We start from the raw sequence: 22,135 nt of genomic DNA, 5'->3' as shown, positions 1-22,135 counted from the left end.
TCATAAGAAAACTTTTTTTGATAAAAAGAAACAGACCATTCAAGCTTCTGTACTGTCTGGCATTCAAAACTAACACTGTGCCTTTACTGAAATAGGATATTTCAAAATTGCTCTTACAAAAGCAACTGATTTAGTGCAGATGTAGTTCAATAGGCTAATTCTTATATATTTCTGTTTAACTCAGTAAAGAATATTTCTTTCTATTTACTAGTAATTGAACTAATAATCAAATAAAAAGAGAGCTTCTTTCTGTTATATAAATCTCTGTAATTTGAGTAATCTTGATAAACAAAAGTCCGTTTGCAGGAAGAGAATTACTTTTTCTGAAGACTATTCTGTTGGCGTTAGATGGCGTAACTAGAGCGAATTCATACAAAACAGAAGAAAAGCTAGGCTGAGAAAAGCAGTTATTCTACTTATTGGAGAAAACAATTGAGATCATGTCTCAGTGTATAAAGCTTCACTTAAAACATAGATGCAAAACATCCACAGAAGTTGTACCTCAGATACAAAAATATTTTTTCTTGTTTTAACCAACGGACTTGAACAGTCCACAGCACGCAATGCTGAGTCTGTATGAGCCTTTCAGAAGCACTATCTACTGCCCTTTGGATAGCGCTTGTGCTTGGCAGCTTACTATGAACACGTGGTAAATTATCACATGTACATTTAAAGATAAATGCTACCTTAACATCGACAGCTATTCACAGGGTCAGCAGTCTAAATGTTCTAAGTATTTATTCTACCAAATGAGGAGATTTTATTAAAAGGTTTTCCAAAAGCCAGTTATAGAAATGCTTCTTTCTGACATTATAGGAACACATTCATTCTAGATCCCTGGGCAAGCAAGACAGGAAACTTTCACACTACTGCTCAAAAAATACTGATTTGAGTAAACTCAAAGTTCATATTGTACCATATGTGTTTTCAACGCATTCCAGTTTTGCTAAAAGATGCACAAATAATTACTCTCTAATGGGAAATGTCCTACTGCATAAGATAAAGTGAGCTCTAAAACAATAATTCAAAGAAACAATGTCTAAATGATGCAGTAAATTCTAGGAGCTGACTCAACTAGATTATGATCTAATGGAAACAACTTTGCTGTACTAGTAACTTAATCTGTGTACCTTCTTTTTTCCCCCCCTCAAACTGGCATCCAGAAGAGCAATTTTCTAAGATTTAGTTGCCGCAGAATACCACCCTACTGACAGCATTACTTATTTACCATAAACCAGGACACTGTTGCTACCTACATTGACCAATACAAAAACATGACCATTGTGTAGTACAGGGACACCCTAGTGTGACAGAATAGTGTCAAAACCAAATCATCTCCACAGATTTGTGCACTTGGAGACACTAATTGAAACTTCTAGCCACAGGAAGAAAGAGTCTTTCAAAAACCTTTTGCCTCTTCAATACCATCGCCACACCATAAAACTATCCAAACAATACATTCACAACTGGAACATCGTATCAGCAACACACAATTGCAGAGTCACATGGAAGATAAAGGGCAATACTTACTACCCTCTGCATAATTCTATTTTATAGCAAGCCACTAAAATTGTGTTTGGCTAATGGTAAGCAGCAAGATAAAACGGGTAAGAAATTTCACTCAAGGATTATGAGATTACAGCACAACATCGAGAGAACAATCCAATTCATTTTAAAAACAGACAGATTAAAGTTTTATGACAAAACATGTTCAGCAACAGTTTCTAAAAGGCCAGGTTCCTACAGATACCCCCACCTCAAACAATATAGCACTACTGTCCCATTTATTAAGCCTTTCAGTAAGGAAAACTCACCGGTTCCGTTCCTTCCTTTGCTTTATTAGTTGAATGAGTTCTTTATCAAGGTATTCTTCTTCTGCCTCTTCTTTCTCTTCCTCTTTTCTGTCATGGGCATCAACATTGTCTTTGTGCAGCTGGCTGGAGATGTGCTTGGCGTATGCTGACAAACCCACCAGTGTCACCCTGCACACCCGGCATTCATGGTTGCTGTCCCTAGGAAGAGAGGCAGAGGGGGGACTTTCAACCCTGCCAACAGGCATGGTAGGTACCTCTGGTCTTACTTTGTTTCCTCTGAATGTGCTTGCATTCAAAGCAACTGGGTTTTGCTCAGTATATTTAAGTTACTTGAATTCTCTGGCTTTTTCTGTCAAGGACTTGTTTTCTGATGGTCAGTTTTCAGCAGATTTTTTTCCAACAATCAAGAGGTAAAAGACTTGGTAATAAAGCTGTGTTAACTGGGGGAAGGAATTCTTCTTGAAATGTTGTACTCAAAATCTTTTCAGAGGAAACATAGTGAGCGAGGAGGCAGAGTGGATGGCTTGCAGAGCTAGCAGGAGCTGCTCTGAAGCCCATCCATGGTGCCAGCTGCACTGGGCAGCCTGGTGACAGCTTCTACATTTAATCCTTGCCTTGAGCCTTCCCCCAGTGAAATTTAGAAAAGGGAGGAGGCAGCACATGGATACAGCCAATCCTCACACAACAGAACCTAAACTGGGACAGCTGAGACTGCTGCCTGGAATCCAAAGACTCCACAGCACAGTGAGTGATGGGAGGGTATCTTCAGTTCACTGCACTTTATTTGGTTCAAGTGTGCATGAGGTCTGCTTTCTACTTTAGACAACTTATCTTAAAAAATACAGAAATTATTTCAGCTGGAGGAAGCTGACAGCTGTGTCAGACAAATGGCTTTACTCATGTTTCTGTGAACACTGGATTAAGGTTACAACATTTTTTTAACTTTTTTCAAGAAATTCAGCTTTCTAAAATATCTTATTTATTCTCCTGACAAATCCTTTCAGTACTCCACTGTTAAGGAAATACATTGTTAGTAACAAACCTGAACAAGGAAAAATTGTTCACCAGTTTAAAAAGTGGGAAAAATCTTAATGAGAGCGTAGTCCACTGCAAATAACTCAGCAGGACCAAGTTAGGACTCACTGCCTGCCTATACAGCAGTTTCTTCAATTTTGCCATTTAACTCAGAAAGGCAGATCTGCTTATCCCCACAGCGCACTTAAGACAGAAGTCTTGTAACAGCAGCATTATAATATCAACACACAGCTCATGACCGGAGTCTATAAAAATGGAATCCATAAAGGAAAAAGGCAAACCTGAATCCCTGTTCTTTAGAGAAAAGTTAAAAATAAATTGAGAAAAAGATCAAAAGATGCATCTTCACTCAAAATATTAAGCCAACATCCTTACTGGAATTGCTTAATGGAGTGTTAGCAGGTATGTTTGATTTATTCTAGAAAACCGTGGTTTTCCTGCTAACACACCTAAGATATTTAACCAATGCAGTCATTCAGACACAGCTAGGGTTTCTTTTTAAATAGAGTAATTAATAAAAATTACACTCTTTACATTTCATTTTGTGGTATGTTGCAGCCTAAATAATTTCAGATTAAACATTTGGACAAATTTCATTTACAAAGCCAACAGCTTACAAATTTAGCCTGTGTCTTCCAGACAATCTGCAAATCTGAAGTCAGCTTCTAGCTGAAAAAGGTGCTCTTTTTACATAACATTCGACTTGAGTCGTAAGGACACTTCAAGGAGGAACATAATTCAGTGGTACTAATTACATTTTAGAAAACAACTCAGATCGTCCATAAGACCAATGTTTCAAATATTTCATACAAATTTCACTCTCATCTATAGACTAAGTAAATAAATACAACATTTTACCTAACTTTGGACAAAGCCAGTGAGTTCGCAGCTGGCATAAGGACAAAGAATTTGTTTCTGCCATTTCTAACTTGCGAGTTACTAGTTAATAAGCTGTGGTTCTTGTACCAACTGAAAGTCTGGAAAGAAAAGACTTGAGTGGGTAATGATTAGAATTCTCTGTCTTGCTGTTAATCTATATGAACCTAAAAAAAAAACCCCACAATTTTTTTTCCTATATAAACAAATGCTTTAATTGAAAATGAATTGGCTGGGAGTTCAGAGAGGGAATTTTAATTTCCTTCACTTCTTTCCTTCCCCTTTTCCCATTAATATCAGCTAGAACTGGGCATGCTCCAGGACACATGTTGATCATGTCTACACATTTCCTCACCATACAGAAACACCACACAATCTAAGTTGATTAACGAGAAGGCCAAAAGCAGTTCAAAATAAAAAGGACAAAAGTATTTCAAGTGTGAAAACAACCAAGAGTTTTATTTACTGAATGTGTATGTCAGATGTTCCTTGACAACAGCAATATTTCACTTTCAATTAAAACAAAAACACTAAAGCTTGACTCACTATACATCACATGGAATAAGACCTCAAGAAAAGGAGAAGAGCCTTAAAATGTTCCAGAAAATTATTATATCCCTTGAGATTACTAAGTTAACTTAAAAAGTGTAAAGTGTGAACCAATGTGTGTATTTCCTTTACCTCTTCCCTACAGGAAGTCTAAGAAGTGACTTCTAATTGGGTGTCAAATTTGAAGGCAGTAAGATGCTGATACTACAGTTTAATGGTATTATCCTTTGTTACACAATTCGACCACACTCACAAGGCTGTAAGACACCTAAAGGACTTCAACTAAACTTAAATGGGGTGAAGGAGGAAAAGCATGGGGGAAAAGAACAAGGCTGCTGCTGCACTGTGAAAACGAAGTTCATTATTCATTTTGAGAAAAAACAACTTCCATGCATTCTTCTGGAACAAATAATGAAGACAGTCACCTTAATAATAGATAATGTAATGCTGGTGAAACAAATTTAATTCCAGTCTTATAGAAATGGAAAACCAAGAACTGTCAGATCCCTTGCAAGCCACTGTGGACACAATGTATAACTTATAGAAGTTACTGTTACCTTCAGGAGTCATTAACTAAAAACCCAATAACTTACAAGGCGAGAAATAAGAGGCCAAAATATGTGAAATTTTAAGCTGTAATCCTCACCACTTTCTGTGATGAGGATCTCAGAACCATTGTCAGAAGAAGAAAGTCCAGAACAGAAATGCTCTACAAGTCAGCTGACCAGAATCCCTAAATCAGTGTCTAGTGCTAGGGACGTTCTGGTTCTTGAGCAACCCCTCCCAGCTGTTCAGTAACAGAGCAAACCGTTTTCACACCCAACAGGATGGATATTGAATAACATGATGCGCTTGATTCCAGACACATTATCAGAATGTTGCTAGCTCCTAAGACCCAGTTGTGCAGGGCACTGCAGAGGAGAAAACAAAACGATCTGCATTGTGTTTTGTGTTCTTTTCTTTAAAGTAAGTAGCTGATTTGGAACAACAACAATAAAAATCCCAAGAAGCACAGGGCTGAGCAAGAGATGGCAAAGGCAGGGGAAAAAAGAGAAGGTGGGGAATGTGAGGACTTTATAATTTTTATGCCCTTCATCTTTATTGCAAAGCTGCTTTTATTTGAAAAACTGAAATAGCTTGAAGAAGCTGCTTTTGTCCATTTTCTCAATGTGACACAATAACAACTTCGTTATCCTGGACAAATTGAAGATTTCCTGAATCCCACTAAAACAAACATAGTTTAACACACTGATAGTCCACATAGCCCTTGCCTGAAGACAGGCTGATGATGGAGATTCTGAAGATGGAAGTTCTTTTCCCAGTTTACTAACCTGTTGTAAAGCCCCAGATAAATTAATTTAATATTAAATGGAAGTACAAATCAGACAACAGAGGTTATTTACTGACAGTTAATACATACTTTGAGGTAAGCAGTATCTTTTTACTTATTGTCCTTATTGTCCTGCAATAAGGGTTATTTTCTATTTTAGAGAGACAATTTGAAAGGTTAGCAGATATAAGTGGGCATACACATATTCCACAGATTTTCTGGAAGCCTTAACCTAAAAGCATATTAGGTTGCTCATTTAGATGAACTACAGCGATACTTAGCAATTATACACAACAGTAGTATAAAATATCGTACAGCTGGCTCAAACAAATGTCTTCAGCTGTGGCACACATGTAATACAATCTTGTACTCCAAATGTGGACCCTTTTCTGCAGTTATATGTATGCGTCACTGAAGAGAAATGAATTGAAAACTTCCTGTAGCTTTGAAACATCATAAAACAAAACAGTTTAAGAGTTTTACTAGAATTCAAGCTGACACAACTTAACCACATTGCCATTAGTATTCCACACCTCAAAGAGCTGAAAGAGGATCACTTCTCAGTCCTTTAAAAGGTGTTTAAAAGAGATATGCCATTTCCATATGAAGTCTGCGCTGTAAGACAATTAAAAATTAGTCTGTAGGTCAAATACTTAAGTGCAGACTATCTGATTTCTCTGGCTACCTCAAAACCCATACACCCGAAAGCACTTTGAAGTGCACTCTGGTTACACCATGATTCCATATTATATGATATTTGAATAACCCTTAACTCCCTCCTGCTTTCCAAAGGTTGTAAATAACACAAAGGAAAACACCATCCATCATGGTTAGGTCCCTTAACCAAACAACCGGGCCAGGGTGGCAGAGGACAAGGCAGTCACTCAAGCAGATGCAGACTTCACATCCAAGATACCAGTCTTCTCACAGTGGTTTAAAAGATCAATAATGGTTTCTACATGACTAAAAACATTTTAAAAACATTTTTAAAAGGAAAACAACAGTGTTTATAATTCTGCCAAAAGCAGAATTCTAGTGCTTCCAAGAAACCAAGCATGAAACTGCCAAGACCTAAAAATCATGGTTTTTAATTTTATTTCACTGCCATCAAAGAAATACAGGAAAGCTTTCTTCCACATCACTGTCTGCCTCCTGAGTTTCCATGTTAAGAGAACACAGTCAGCTTTATCACAAGACACATAACTAAATGATGCATAAATATAAATTGTGCATTCAGCTTGTATGAAAAATAGGACATGAGATCTTCCAGACAGTGACATATAAACTGCACAGAAAGGAAGGATGCAAGATGGTTCTCATACCTTCCCTTCAGGTTTTCAAGTTCTCTGTGGTGAAGCATGCTTCTCATGTGTTCTTCCATCTCCTTCAATATGGGGAAAAAAGTAAAATTGGTCAAAACAGAACAAAATGCTGTATATTTGAAAAGCTCACTTCTGAGAACTCTCCTGTGTCGCAGGGAGGCGTATTCAACTCCTGCAATACTGCCGTAGTTGGCATTCCTGTCTCTATGACCGTGCAAGCACAAGTAGTCATACTCTCAGGAAGTCATATAATGTTACGTTTTTCCTGAGGAAGGACACACAGGAGTCATTACGATTCATCAGAAGAGGATGAGAATTCCAGGAGAAAGACAAACAGGACTGCATGCAGAAAAGCTTAATAGACGGATTTTTGACAAATAGCTGTCAATCATAATTTTTATTAAAGTGTCATTGATACCACACTGCAGAATCATAGTACTTAAAACACTGTTTTCCTGTGCAATCTCAGCAGTCCCTCTGTATTTGTATTATGACACAGCTGTTACTTCAACATCACATACTATTTTACTCTGCTAGATGCACTTCAGAAACTGAGATGTACATAACATGTTGGTTTGTTGTTTACAGCAACTTTGACCCATGAACTGCAGCAGCAGTATAATTAATTGCTAATGAAAGAGAGCTGCTGGAAGAGAAAGAATGTTCACAATTCTGCAAAAAAGAAGTAGTTCAGGATATTTAACTTTCTATTTGTGTTTGAGCCAAAGTGTTTGAAAAGCTTCAAAGAACTCATCAAAATCCCATCAGCAAAGGGCAAGCAACTTCTTCAACCTTGAAGAGTTGTATGAATTAATACATTGGTATTTGCAAGATATCCCTGTCCTATGTGGCTAAGCAATAGCAGAAGGTTCATTAAGAAACACTCAGTTTCAGTGCAGGCTTTGCATGATACACAGCACAGAGAAGAGGCACACCAAATTGACCTGCTCTTCTCCTACGACAAGGTGACCTGCTCAGTGGATGAGGGAAAGGCTGTAGATCTTGTGTACTTGGACTTCAGTAAAGTCTTTGACACTGTTTTCCGCAGTGTCTCCTGGAGAAGCTGGCAGCTCATGGCCTGTATGGTGTACTTGTCATGGAGTAAAGAACTGGCTGGATGGCCAGACCCAAAGAGTTGTGGTGAATGGAGACAAATCCAGCTGGCAGCCAGTCACGAGTGGAGTTCCCCAGGGCTCAGTATTTGGGCCAGTTCTGTTTAATCTCTTTATCAATGATCTGGATGAGGGGATCAACTGCACCCTCAGTAAGTTTGCAGAATACACCAAGTTGGATGGGAGTGTTGATCTGCTGGAGGGTAGGAAGGCCATACAGAGGGATCTGGACCAGCTGGATCGTTGGGCTGAGGCCAATTGTACGAGTTTCAACAAGGCCAAGTGCCAGATCCTGCACTTGGGTCACAACAACCCCAGGCAGCGCTACAGGCTCAAGGCTATGCCCTTTTCAGAAAAGACAGGCCGGCCAGGCGTGGTGGTGGAGTTGCTCTCTATGTGAGAGAGCAACTACAATGTACTAAATTCTGCCCAGGAGTGGATGATGAGCGAGTTGAGAGTGTATGGGTCAGGATCAAGGGGCAGGCTGGCAGGGGTGACACTGTTGTGGGCGTCTATTACAGGCCACCAGATCAGGCTGAGGAAGTTGATGAGGCCTTTTATGGGCAGTTGAGAGTGGCCTCACAGTCACAGGCCCTGGTTGTTGTGGGTGATTTTAACTTCCCTGATGTTTGCTGGAAGGACCATTCAGCCAGCCAGCCACAGTCCAGAAGGTTCCTCCAGTGCATTGATGAGAACTTCCTCATGCAGATGGTGTAGGAGCCGACTAGGAGAGGTGCACTGCTGGATCTCATCCTCACTAACAAGGAGGGTCTGGTCAAAGCAGTAAAGGTTGAGGGCTGCCTGGGTTGCAGTGACCACGAGATGGTGGAGTTCAGCATCTTGTGTGGCAGAAACAGAATAGCGAGTAGAATTGCAGCCCTGGACTTTAGCAGGGCTAACTTTGGCCTTTTCAAGCAATTGCTGGGGGAAATCCCATGGGCAAGACTGTTTGAAGGTAAAGGGGCCCAAGATAGCTGGATTGCATTCAAAGATTGCTTCTTCCACGCTCAGGATCAGAGCATCCCCACACGTAGGAAGTCAAGGAAGGGAGCCAGGAGGCCTGCGTGGTTGAATAGGGATCTGTTGGGTATGCTCAAGCAGAAGAGGAGAGTTTACAGGTCATGGAAGCAGGGGCTGGCCACTTGGGAAGAATATAAGGCTGCTGTTAGAGGATGTAGGAAGGCAGCTAGGATAGCCAAGGCCTCCTTAGAATTACAGCTGGCGAGAGGGGTCAAGGACAGCAAAAAGAACTTTTTCAAATACATAGCGGATAAAACTAATACCAGAGGCAATGTAGGCCCCCTGATGAATGGGGTGGGTGCCCTGGTGGCAGAAGATACAGAGAAGGCAGAATTACTGAATGCCTTCTTTGTCTCTGTCTACTCTGCCGGAGGCTGTCCTGGGGAGCCCTGTACCCCTGAGACCCCAGATGAAGCCAGGTCAATGGAGGAGCTTGCTTTAGTCGATGAGGACTGGGTTAGGAAGCAATTAAATAGTCTGGACATCCATAAATCCATGGGTCCAGATGGGATGCATCCGCGGGTGCTGAGGGAGCTGGCTGAAGTCATTGCTGGACCACTCTCCAACATCTTTGCCAAGTCTTGGGAAACGGAAGAGGTGCCCGAGGATTGGAGGAAAGCAAATGTCACTCCAGTCTTCAAAAAGGGCAAGAAGGAGGACCCGGGTAATTATAGACCGGTCAGCCTCACCTCTGTCCCTGGGAAAGTAAGGGAACAGCTTATCCTTGGTGCCATCTCAAGGCATATCAAGGATAAGAGGGTTTTTAGGGGCAGTCAGCATGGCTTTACCAAGGGTAAGTCATGCTTGACCAACCTCATAGCCTTTTATGAGAATGTAACAAGGTGGATGGATGATGGCAGAGCAGTGGATGTGGTCTACCTTGACTTCAGTAAAGCCTTTGACACAGTCTGCCGCAGCACCCTCACAGCTAAGTTGAGGAGGTGTGGTCTAGACAATAGAGTAGTGAGGTGGATTGCAAACTGGCTTAAGGAGACAAGCCAGAGAGTGGTAGTCAATGGTGCGGAGTCTAGTTGGAGGCCACTATCTAGTGGAGTGCCTCAGAAGTCAGTACTGGGGCCAGTATTATTCAATATATTCATTAACGATTTAGACGAGGGAATTGAGTGTACTATCAGCAAGTTTGCTGATGACACTAAGCTGGGAGGAGTGGCTGACATGTCAGAAGGCTGTGCTGCCGTCCAGCGAGACCTGGACAAACTGGAGAGTTGGGCGGGGAATAACCTAATGAAATTTAACAAGGGAAAGTGTAGAGTCCTGCATCTGGGCAGGAACAACCCCAGGTTCCAGTATAGGTTGGGAAATTACATATTAGAGAGCAATGTAGGGGAAAGGGACCTGGGGGTCCAGGTGAACAGCAGGATGACCATGAGCCAGCACTGTGCCCTTGTGGCCAGGAAGGCCAATGGCATCCTGGGGTGTATTAGAAGGGGGGTGGTTAGTAGGTCAAGAGAGGTTCTCCTTCCCCTCTACTCCACCCTGGTGAGACCACATCTGGAATATTGTGTCCAGTTCTGGGCCCCTCAGTTCAAGAAGGACAGGGAACTGCTGGAGAGGGTCCAGCATAGAGCAACAAAGATGATTAAGGGAGTGGAGCACCTCCCTTATGAGGAAAGGCTGAGGGAGCTGGGTCTCTTTAGTTTGGAGGAGACTGAGGGGTGACCTTATTAATGTTTATAAATATATAAAGGGTGAGTGCCACGAGGATGGAGCCAGGCTCTTCTCGGTGGCAAACAATGATAGGACAAGGGGTAATGGAATCAAGCTGGAACACAAGAGGTTCCACTTAAATTTAAGAAAAAACTTCTTCTCAGTAAGGGTGACAGACACTGGAACAGGCTGCCCAGGGAGGTTGTGGAGTCTCCTTCTCTGGAGACATTCAAAACCCACCTGGACATGTTCCTGTGCGACCTCACCTAGGCGTTCCTGCTCCAGCAGGGGGATTGGACTAGATGATCTTTTGAGGTCCCTTCCAATCCCAAACATACTGTGATACTGTGATATTGTGAAGAGTGGCTGGAAAGCTGCCTGGCGGAAAAGGACCTGGGGATGCTGATGGACAGCCAGCTGAACATGAGCCAGCAGTGTGCCCAGGTTGCCAAAAGGCCAACAGCATCCTTGTAGGTCACTAGGGAAGCGACCGTCTCACTGTAGTTCACACTGGTGAGGTCTCACCTCGAATCCTGTGTTCAGTTTGGGGACTCTCACCACAGGAAAGACACTGAGGTGAGTCCAGAGAGGGGCAACAAAGCTATTGAGGGGTCTGGAGCACAAGTCTGATGAGGAACAGCTGAGGGAACTGGGTTTGTTTAGCCTGGAGAAAAGGAGGCTGAGGGGCAACCTTATTTCTGTCTACAACTACCTGAAAGGAGGTTGTAGCATGGAGGGTGTTGGTCTCTTCTCCCAAGTAGCAAGTGACAGGATGAGAGGAAATGGCCTCAAGTTGCCCCAGGAGAGGTTCAGATTGGATATTAAGAAAAAATGGTTCACGGCAAGGGTTGTCAGGCACTGGAACAGGCTGCCCAGGAAAGTGGTTGAGCCACCATCCCTGAAGGTACTTAAAAGTCACATAGATGAGGTTCTCAGGGACATGGTTTAGAGGTGAACTTGACAGTGTTAGGTTAATGGTTGGACTCAATGATCTTTAAGGTCTTGTCCAACCAAAAAACTACGATTAATGAAACCACATGCTATGCTGCATAATTCCACATTCTCCTTCCATACAGAAACACATATCTCCCAAAAGGAATAAAAAAATTTCTGTATTACAGTACTATTAACATAGCACAAATTATAGCCAAATGAATTTGAGTACTTTTCACAACAGTATAAAAAATTCAAAGGCCTCAATATTTTTAATATTCAGAATCAAACATACTGCACAGTTCAAGAAATATACTCTAAAGCACATGCAAATATATATTTGATTTGTGAGATACCCAGATTAATAATATTCCTGATAGAGGGAAAAGCCCTCATACGATTTAAAAATGGAAGCATTTCTTACATGCATTTTAGAGTAGTATCTTTATATTAGTATCTACTGACAGATGTAAAGCACTAATTATTTACCTTTTTTGAGTTGTAGACAATGTGACATAATATGCATTTTCGTTCTCGAACCATGCTTATTACTCTGGAAAGATCTTACCCCATACCTGCAAATAAAAATAATTTAATAAGAACCAACATTGAGGATTACTTTTTTTTTTTCCCCATTAATCTGTTTTAGTAAGAAAATTAAAAGTAAGTTACTATTCCTGAAAAAGTGTGTGCTGCGTTTTTTTAAGAGAACACATACCTTTTATGCATTATCAATATTTTTCAAAAAAATATAAGGTAGTTCTGAATAGTCATCAAAAATGCCAAAATAAAAAATTAACTTCCCTTTCTTTTATTTTGTTCCTTGTCCTCCAAGACATGGCACTCATTCTACAAGCAAACAGAAATCTGTAGCAATCCTCTCAGCTACTCAAATGAGATTAACAAAACACTTTTCAACTAGGATGATGAGATGGAGATAAGGAATTGGGGAAACCAACCAGGGCAAACTCAGACCTTTACTTTTGTATACAGGGCAACCCAAGTAAGAGATTTGTAAGGGCCTAGGGGAAAAAAAACAAAACCTAAAGCCATTCTTGACATTAAAGACCACCAGACTTCAAGGTTTATCAGTCCATTTATACAGCATAAAATAAAGTCTAAAGCGATTTAAATTCAGTATTTTTCTTATTAACCTCTGTAAGAACTACGCATATGCATGTACTGAAATACTCAACTTAGACAACATTAAGATACATTCTCTAATTGAATTACTAATAAAAGCTATTGATTTTCATTAATTATTCCCAACACTACAATATTATTCAAAACTTTACACCAGAATATTAAACATCTTAACACTAATCTACTTAAGACTTGCATATACGCAAATGAAAGCAGCAGTAGGTCAAGTTAAATGCCATACGTGTTTTACAACAATGTTTAATCCATAAGGAGAGTAATTCAATTAGAGAGGTACATAACAGTCTAGGCTATAATACAAAGATGGACATGTCTGCATAAGTAACAGGGTATAATCTTTTCCTTCTTCTTTCTCTTAAAAAGACACTAAAATGCAGAATGATCAGGTATCATAGTAATTTTTTATCAGCTTGGCAGAGGTATTTCCTCACCCTAAAGTGGAAATGCCTAGTTTACTACTACGCATTTTTATATCTCCGAACAAAAAGACAAATCTTTCCAAGCTTTGCTATCTTACATTAGTCAACTTCAGAGATAACTTAGGTAATACCATCAAACTCAACCTACAAGAGACTTCTTCAACAGCTCATCTCCACAGCTTATCCTACAAAGTTAATTCTAATTATTTACCATCAACTTTCTGTATTAGGGGCATCAAACCCCCCAAATCTGGTACTGACTACAAGGTGCAAGCAAAAGGCAAGAACTGGATTTTTACCAAACCCAGATTACCTACTGGTAAAGCAGCTCTGACATTCAGTGGTATTGTCCAACTGTCAACAACAAAATAAGGAAAAACCACTCCCACTCTCTTTCCAAAACGTAGTTCTTTGAAAAATAACTCTTTTGTTCCAGATCTGCATGTCCATTTACAGTTAAGTTATGCACCAGCATCTGTCCAGCCTAAAGGGGAATGACCTGAAAGTTGCAATAGTCCTTTCACCTTTAAACAACAGAGAAAACAGTTTCTTCCCTAAAAAAAAAATTCCACATCATCATACCAAAACAAACACACTTAAAACACAACAGGAGATTCAATCATCTTCTTATGTTCCCCATCCAGCATTCCTAAGGTGCCATTCTTGATCTCACTGAAATACCTGAGAGTGTTTAAATATGCATTCTCCAGCCTTATCACATATGTACCTGATGTAATTGAATCATTAGTAACAGCTATTTATTTTAACAAATCACCCTCAAAGACACAATATCATTCAGAACTTTGCACCAGCCTAGGTCATACAGATCATGCATATAAATTCATATGATATCTGTAATGTACATGCAAAAGCACCTGCCTTCATGGAAGGTCAGAACACAGAAGTTTTGGAACAAGATATTTTGCAATCATCTGAAGCCATATATAATAGTATAACTTGGGTCATACAGATCATGCATATAAATCCATATGATATCTGTAATGTACATGCAAAAGCACCTGCCTTCATGGAAGGTCAGAACACAGAAGTTTTGGAACAAGATATTTTGCAATCATCTGAAGCCATATATAATAGTATAACTTGTTTCTAAACATATTTAAACTGATACAGTAGCTAAGGAAAATTTAAGCTAAAATTAGTAGAGATAGAAAACAAGTTATTTCAGCCTCATGTTTTTCCAGTAGGCTATTAGGTGAGTATAGGAGCACATCATCAACATACTGTTTATACACAGATCTGTGCAGCTGCAGCTCAACAGATGTAAGAGACTTATTTATGATTATACACAAGTGACAAAGGTGTAGATGCCCTCCGAACACAGGAGAGCTGTTTTAATGTGATTAATATGAAGTTACTCCTGGAAATCAACGGTGCTAATCTTTGCACCAATTTCAGGTATTTCCTTCTGTATTAAAATATTATCTACTCCCCCAACATTCTTCACTAGCACTACTTTGTAGTTTAGCAGTATAATTCCCTACATGTGTTCAGGATCTTGTTCAAGATTACTCAAGTATTTACAGAATTCATTCTGCACAAGGGTGAAACAGCAGTATGGGACTTAAACCAGGAAAAGCAGGCCAGTAAAGTGTGGTGACTTACTGACACCAATTGAAGAGCTTTCACAAGTAAAGTTAACATTACACCTGTTTTAGCTAATTAAAATATATAGCAACTATACACGATTACAGGAAGAGTTTTAGGCTAACTGCCCAATCAACTGGGCATTACTTATGACAGAGTACTAAAAATACTAATGGAATTCAAATGCTATTGGATGTTACTATGAAAAGTAAAACTTTCACCTCCACATAGAGAAGCCCTTAAAGGCAAGGCCTCAGAAGTACAGAGATTTAGTAGGTGCTACAGGGGCTAGGAGAAGACAGACCCACATTCTATTTCCAGAACACCTCTTGAATTACTGTCTACATAGAGATAAATCACTTCCCTTTATCCTTCGCTTTCTCCCAAATCCTTCTATGAAACCCAAGGCTCCCTTTAATGAAGTACTCCAATTTCACTGTAATAGAACTTTCACAAACTATTTTGAAAAACATTATAAATTCAAGGTATTCCCTCATTCACTATGCAACAGTGACAAGAACCAGACGGCTTTTGAGCCACGTAGTCAGTAATGGCATTTCATCTCCTCATACACTGGTCTGTTAAATCACAAAACTTTCATACTGAGAAATGTCAGAAACAGAGCTTTCTCTACATAAATGTAGGCATATTTGAAATCTTAACAAAAAAACCCCACATACTTTAAACATTCAAGCTTTTATCAGATTTGACAGTTTGTGGTTTTGAAATCACTAACCTGCTGCATAGCATACGAAATTACTTATTATGGGATGGTAATAAGAAAATGCACTGCTCTAAAAAATTAGCAAACTGCAAGCAAATATAAGGTTTTGCCAAAAAGACCTCACCACCATATAAAAGTGAAACATGTCAATAGCAAAATGCAAAGCCTTCAAAACAAATGAGATGTTATAACAACTTTCTATTTTGAGGGAATGCAACTATTCAGTGGTGATTTTTTGTTTGTTTTAAAGTGAAGAGATGCATTTTACAACTATGTGAAGTAAACACAACTTGCCTATAGCCTGCACCTGCCTAGAGCTTGGAAACACCACAGTTTTAATTAACTTAAGCAAGTCTGCTACAGAGATTTTGGAGAACACTTCTCACAAGTAAAAATAGTCTACAAAGAAAATGAGGCATTAGACTACTTCCTGCTGCAACATTCATTTGTCCACAGTTATTCAGCCTTACCGGATAACATACATTAAAAATGTACGTCAAGGTTAAATCTGTTACAGACCAGTGGCTGAACACTCTGACTATATAAAGCCACAAGTGCCATGGAGTGGGGCGGACAGCCCAGCATTCCAGCTGCCTGGAAATCCTCAGGAGGCCTCACAGAGATCAGTAGTGCTGACCCATCTAAAGGCCTGCCTAAATGCTGCGTGTCCCTGCAGTAAGCAGTGGAAACTCTACACTTGACAAGAACAGGAGTCTAGAAGTTCACAGTGGCAGAATGCTCTGCAGCAACACACTCCTGAGCAACTCACAGGGATGTCGTTCCTATTGCTTTAGTGACTTCTCTTCTGCAGCAACCGACAGCACACGTCGTGTTGGGCCGGAAAAGTCATACAGCTGTCACAGACACAGGAGAGAAGAGCAGAGAAAGAAGCAACTCACCACACAGTGCCTTCATTAAATCTTTAGCTGGCTAATGGGAGGATACAAGGTCAATTTGACTTGGAGAGAAGCCTATTGCTCAGAAGAATTAGGAATGGAAGTGTATTTAGGCCCTGGAAAGCATTTAAACAACCACTGCTAGGCTAGACCACATTTAGTTTGATTATTAGAATAAATTATTTTGCTAATCTGCCCAGAAGTCTGGTCCCTTTGCGAGAAAACTTGAAGAACCCCATACAGGCCTTTGAAAGTTGTATCCAACCACCTATTGTGATAAATGAATGCTACAAAGCAGTAACAATTGCTAATCTAACCAAATAATGTTTTGTTAAAGCCTAGCAATAGACAGATTTTCTTAGGGAAATTTTTTATGTCTGTAAAACCATCAAAACTCTGCATCACTCTGAGAATGCTGTACAAAACCAAGTAATTCACCAAAACAAGACAGAGGCCTATGCTCAAATTTCATCACCTCAAGCAGAATTTACATGGATTAAGGCACTGACATACCAAGACTAACTTTCCTTCCCAGATTCACTGCCCTTGAGGCATCTAAATTCACTGTGCATCACCTTACTAGACTATAACTTTACCAATTACCCTAACAGCACTTCTGGGCATATGCAGGAGGCACTTTAACCTTCCTACTGAGACACTGACCTGGGCAACTCAACCTGATCAACAGCCAGGAACTTAAGGACTTACCGAAGTTAAGTCACAACTAACAGCATTATTCTCCTCTAGCACATTGCTATGCACTGTGCAAACTACTTTGTGGTTACAGGGGCATTTTTTACCATGGCAAAGGAGATAACTGTATTACAGGCCAATATTTAGAATATTTGCATGAAAAGCAAGACTTTTAAGGTAAATTCCTCCCTCCTTTCCAAGATCTAACTTTATCCCCATGACAGACTGAGGGTATTCTAGACCCCTCAGCATTGAAAGAGCACCACTGCACAACAAATGTTATATTTGGGCGGCTGAGCGCTCTACTATTTTAACATTGAGTCAAAAGGAAAGAAGAGTTATTTCACAGATCAAAGAGCTTTAAGTTCCTGTTAAAAACAGCGAAGTTGAAACAATTAACCACCCTAGAAGATATCCAGCAGAAACTGTTTGCATGCTATCCCACAAGTACGGCTGGCTTTTTATAACACAATATACAGGAAAGGTATACTGGAGATAAGGAGATTGTAGAGAAATACCTTACACAAACAGACCAGTTCAGGCACAGTAACATCTGGCATGAACACAGAGTTTTCAATGATATCCATCTTTACTTCAGGTAAACATAAGGATTGGGTACAGACCAGAAGAATATATATGCCTTAAGTCATAATCAAACTGCATCTTCTAATTCCCTATATATAAGCAATGCTAATAAATTCCTAATAGCCAAACTAAGTTTTCCTTGGTGTAATCTGAGATAATAAATCCTTTCTAGTGGAAGTACATACCTTATTGCTGACTTACTTGTGATAGCTCTTTATCCAGAAGATCCAGAGATATACACTGTTTTCATTGGAATGGAGAGCTGCTCAGCCAGCATCATTGCTGTATGCTGTCATTCTGGACACCTAAAATCCATAAACCTAGAAAGCTCCTGTTTTCCCTTATACTCCCAGTTTGATTTTAGACATATGCAAACCCTTTTTCTTCACGTTTTCCTCAAACACCATATTTCCTGTGCCTATTAAAATTCCTGTTCCTCTTTCCAAATTGTCCACAACACTCTTAAAGAAATGTCCAAAAGTGCACATGGTACTCCAACTAAGACCCCTACCAGCACCCTCTGGAGAGGGGCATTGTATTTGTACCCCTGCTACCATTACAGCCTCAAACATAATTGCTAATGATGAGACAAAGTCTTATTAAGAATGACCCACAGTATGTGGGACAAATGATCTACCCAATTTAAATATTTCTGTGACTTACAAAAGAACTCACATCAGCTTATTCTGATAACCTTGTGTCACTTCATAAAAGGTCTTCCACAAACAGAAATACCTGCCACTTAATTTTAAATTTATTTCCATAACATCTGGCTGTATCTTTTTTTCCTTTCCTAGGGTATTTAAGCTTCTAATACACCTCACAGGTATGCATACTATGTCTCTTTTGCCGATTGGAAGTTAAGAACTCAGAAAACAAATCAAAACAGACTACTCTATACATCCCACCTATTGCAGTCCCACAGAAGTGGGTACCTGGCCTTGGCAAAATGACGCAGACTCCCTTAAGAAGGATCTACATAGATGCAAGAGAGGGCATGTAGAAGAGCACTCAGTCAGTCATCGGGCTGCTTCTACTGATGCAGTCACTATGGAGTATTGAGAACCACTGGAGAGTGATTTGAGGCACTCAAATCAAGGTAGTCAGGTCACACAGTGTATGGAGCTTTGGTGCCAACTAAAGTTAATGTTTCCAAACATTAAGACAGCAGTCACTAATGACCTGGCAACAGAAATACAGGGGCCTGTCTGAATTCTTACACCTACATAAGATAGACAGTTTGTCCCAGCTGAATATTAAGGGCTCTGTCAACTTGGGATTAAAATGTAAAATAGTCTACGACTAGAGGAGAAAATTCCCTTACACTACAAACACAAAAAACATTTTTATAGAAACAAATAAGTTATTTGTAATGCATAGTATCCTCTTATTTTCCTATAATCACCTTAAGTCAGATAACATCTCAAATATTATAACACCATCTGGTGGCAGGGTTCACAGAAGATGATTATCAGATGTTAAAAAGAATTATATCAATTTAAATTTTATTCCGATGAAATTTAAATTTTATTCCAGATACCTTATTGATTTTATCTTTATAAGATAAACTGGAAAAATATCTCAATTTTACCCAGATTAGGTTAACTACAGGTCTTAGTATCCTTGTACACAATTTGGATAGGTATTTATAGGACACGGGCTGCTGTTATTCTTTGTACTGGATATCAGCATCCTGCATGAATTAAGATGCATTTAGTTGACATCTCTTCAAATAAGTGACATTTATGGACACCTAGGCTAGAAGTTACCTGAAGCCTAGGCACAGTGACTCAGGTAAGAGACTAACGTAGTTTGGCTAAAAACAATTATTTGTTCTGAACTGAAAACACAGAACCTATTTAACCAACTTTACATTAAAAAAAAAAATAGTATCAGTCAATGGTCAAACATATGTAGTGATGCAAATGCAGTTGCCTTTTACTGCTAGTTCAACTGAAGTCAAATAAGGACAAAAAAAAAAAAAAAAAGACACTGTTCCCTTCAACAAAAGAGACTTCATGATAGGAATTTATTTTCCAAGGTAAGAAGTTACAAAGTCACATTGCATTGGTCTGTAAAACCTGCAAACCCAAACATTGCAGTCCTAATGGGGAGATAATTCCAGAGTTCATCAAAGTTATTAACCAAATTTTTTTAAGTCTTAGGTTTTTTTAGACTTGGATTTTTCAGTTCAGCAAAACAGTCAGTTCAATATAGTAATTGAGGCTTGACTGAAAGAAGTAGCAAATGATAAAAGCACAGAAGCAATCAGCAGAGATATAGGAAAAGCAGCTCCAGGAACCCATGCTGAAAACAAAGTCCATCAAACCTCAATCCTCTCTCAGGTCACTCCTGGGAAGTCATCTGTTCTACAAACCTCTTTAAAGCTTCACTTCAGAACGGGTAGGATGGAAGACAAAAAGGAAAATTTCTTACTTGCATGACACAATTGTTACCAACCCCCTGTCAATAAAGTATATTGAAGTAAAAATTTTAATAATCAAGGTCACTTCTATTCATTGTTCATAAACTTTTCCAAGTTGAAGCTCATAAGGACCTCTGAACAGTTCTTAATATAATTTATGTTTGCATGTGAACTACCCTGCTTGCAATGATGCTTACTCGTAAATACCTCATATTTCACTGTACTATTACGGCTTGTTCCACACTATCAGTCTCACTCTTTTTAGGTTACCAAACATGTGTCACCACATTCATCCATGCTCTCACTAGGACACATGTTTTAGCTGTATGTTATGAGGAAGGTAACTAAGCTACTCTGTACCAAATCTCACACTTCAACACCGGGAACACTTCTGGCAGGCATGCAGAGACAGCACGAGAGCTGCAAACCTGTGACAGAGAACCTGCCCCGACAGAGAACCTGCCCCGACAGAGAACCTGCCCCGACAGAGAACCTGCCCCGACAGAGAACCTGCCCCGACAGAGAACCTGCCCCGACAGAGAACCTGGGTTTGACCGGATAACAAAGTTGAGGGATCACTACAGCAATAAGGGATGATCACAACGCAAAGGAAAACGCACGCCTGCGCTAAGGCAAGACGCCGGCTACAGGTTCCCCAGGCCGGGCCTGCCCCGCTCCCCTGCCTAGGCCGCCCCCCCTCGTCAGAACCAGAGCAACCCTCCGTTACCCCCGCTGCCGCCATGGAGCTCCCCCGGCCCCCCCCCGCCCCCGATACTCACACACTGCACCCCTCGCCAGGGCAGCGGCCCGGAAACCCATCCCCCCGCCGGGACCGAGCAGGCCCGGCCACCTCCTGCCGCGGAGCCCGCCGCCCGCACAGGACCAGCGCCGTGGCCGACCCCGCCGAGACCCGCGGCGCACGGCGGGGCGGAACAACCGCTCAGCGCAGCCAATGCGTTCGCAGGAAGGCGGCCGCGCTGCACGCCGGGAGGCACACCTGAGCTTCCGCGGTGCCTGCCGGGAAATGTAGTCCAGGGGGCCCTACACCTGGGGCCAAGGGGCACCTGGGGCAGGGGCGCACGGGCGAACTTCATGGAGGGGGCAGCGGCGCCTGCCTGCGAGTTGGAGGCATTTACCCACCGGTAACGGTAACAGACATTACTGTTATTTGCGAGTATAGCACTGTAAACACACATAGTGCCACATGCTACCGCTCTAGGAAGAGGGCACTGAAGACCACAGGTATCTCAGCAGTGAGAAGCCACCGATGCCGTGCTGGGCCAGCCTAGCCAGGGCAGCGGCATCTGGAAACCTGTTTCAGGAGCGATTCAAAAGAGGGAAGGACAAGTGCGTGTGCTCGTGCCAGGGCTGTGCATCCTTAACCCACCGAGACTTGCTAAGAACACCAAGGGGGCTCCAAGCATCCAGAGAGAGAAAGCAGCGGAGCCTAGGCCCAGTTCTGAGATCACAGAAGTGTCACCGACAGAGGGACCTGGCACAGACTCGAAGGTGCGGTGCCGCAGGCCTTGGTGTTGTGAGAGCTCCCAGCAGCGCTCCAGCTTTGCAGCCTTACAGCAGGTACGGAACCCAACAGCAGCCAGAACAAGGAAGAATTTATCCACAGCCGAGGAGAAACACACCTCGGGAGAGGCCGCACGGTCCAGCTACAAAAAACGAGGTCTGTGGTTCCGAATGGCAGCTTTCCCTTCCTGCACTCATTCTCTCCTCTGGTTACGGAGAAGGGGCTGACACGCTTCCTCCTAACAGAGCGTAACTTACCCGGGGAAAAGCCCCGCCGATATAAACAAGGTTATTTCCGTGCTGCGCTATTAGCGCACCCACAGTCACCGCAGCCTGACCCCGGGCGCATGCGCACAAACTCTCGCCTGGCGCCATGTTGGGTGTACACAGGCTGCACGCGGCTTGTGTGGGCGTGTGGAGGGCGTCTGCTTTTTCCCGCCATGTCGG

General features: G+C 41.2%; 1 protein-coding gene across 1 annotated transcript in view; it reads right to left on the bottom strand.

The window, feature by feature from the left end:
- The window catches only part of ZNF106 (zinc finger protein 106), a 45,358-nt gene extending 24,265 nt beyond the window's left edge, over nucleotides 1–21,093 (bottom strand). Inside the window, exons 1-4 of the mRNA XM_080344708.1 lie at nucleotides 20,947–21,093; nucleotides 12,149–12,234; nucleotides 6,927–6,988; nucleotides 1,815–2,012 (exon numbers count right to left, since the gene is read on the bottom strand). Coding sequence (XP_080200834.1) covers nucleotides 1,815–2,012; nucleotides 6,927–6,988; nucleotides 12,149–12,202 — 314 coding nt within the window. The 5' untranslated portion in view covers nucleotides 12,203–12,234; nucleotides 20,947–21,093. The remainder of the gene's footprint in view (nucleotides 1–1,814; nucleotides 2,013–6,926; nucleotides 6,989–12,148; nucleotides 12,235–20,946) is intronic.
- Nucleotides 21,094–22,135: the final 1,042 nt, after the last annotated feature.

Source organism: Nesoenas mayeri (genome assembly GCF_963082525.1).
Source record: "Nesoenas mayeri genome assembly, chromosome: 5".
Lineage (NCBI taxonomy): Eukaryota > Metazoa > Chordata > Aves > Columbiformes > Columbidae > Nesoenas > Nesoenas mayeri.
The sequence above is the reverse complement of the archived record's forward strand: the minus strand, read 5'-3'. Positions and strand labels throughout refer to the sequence as shown.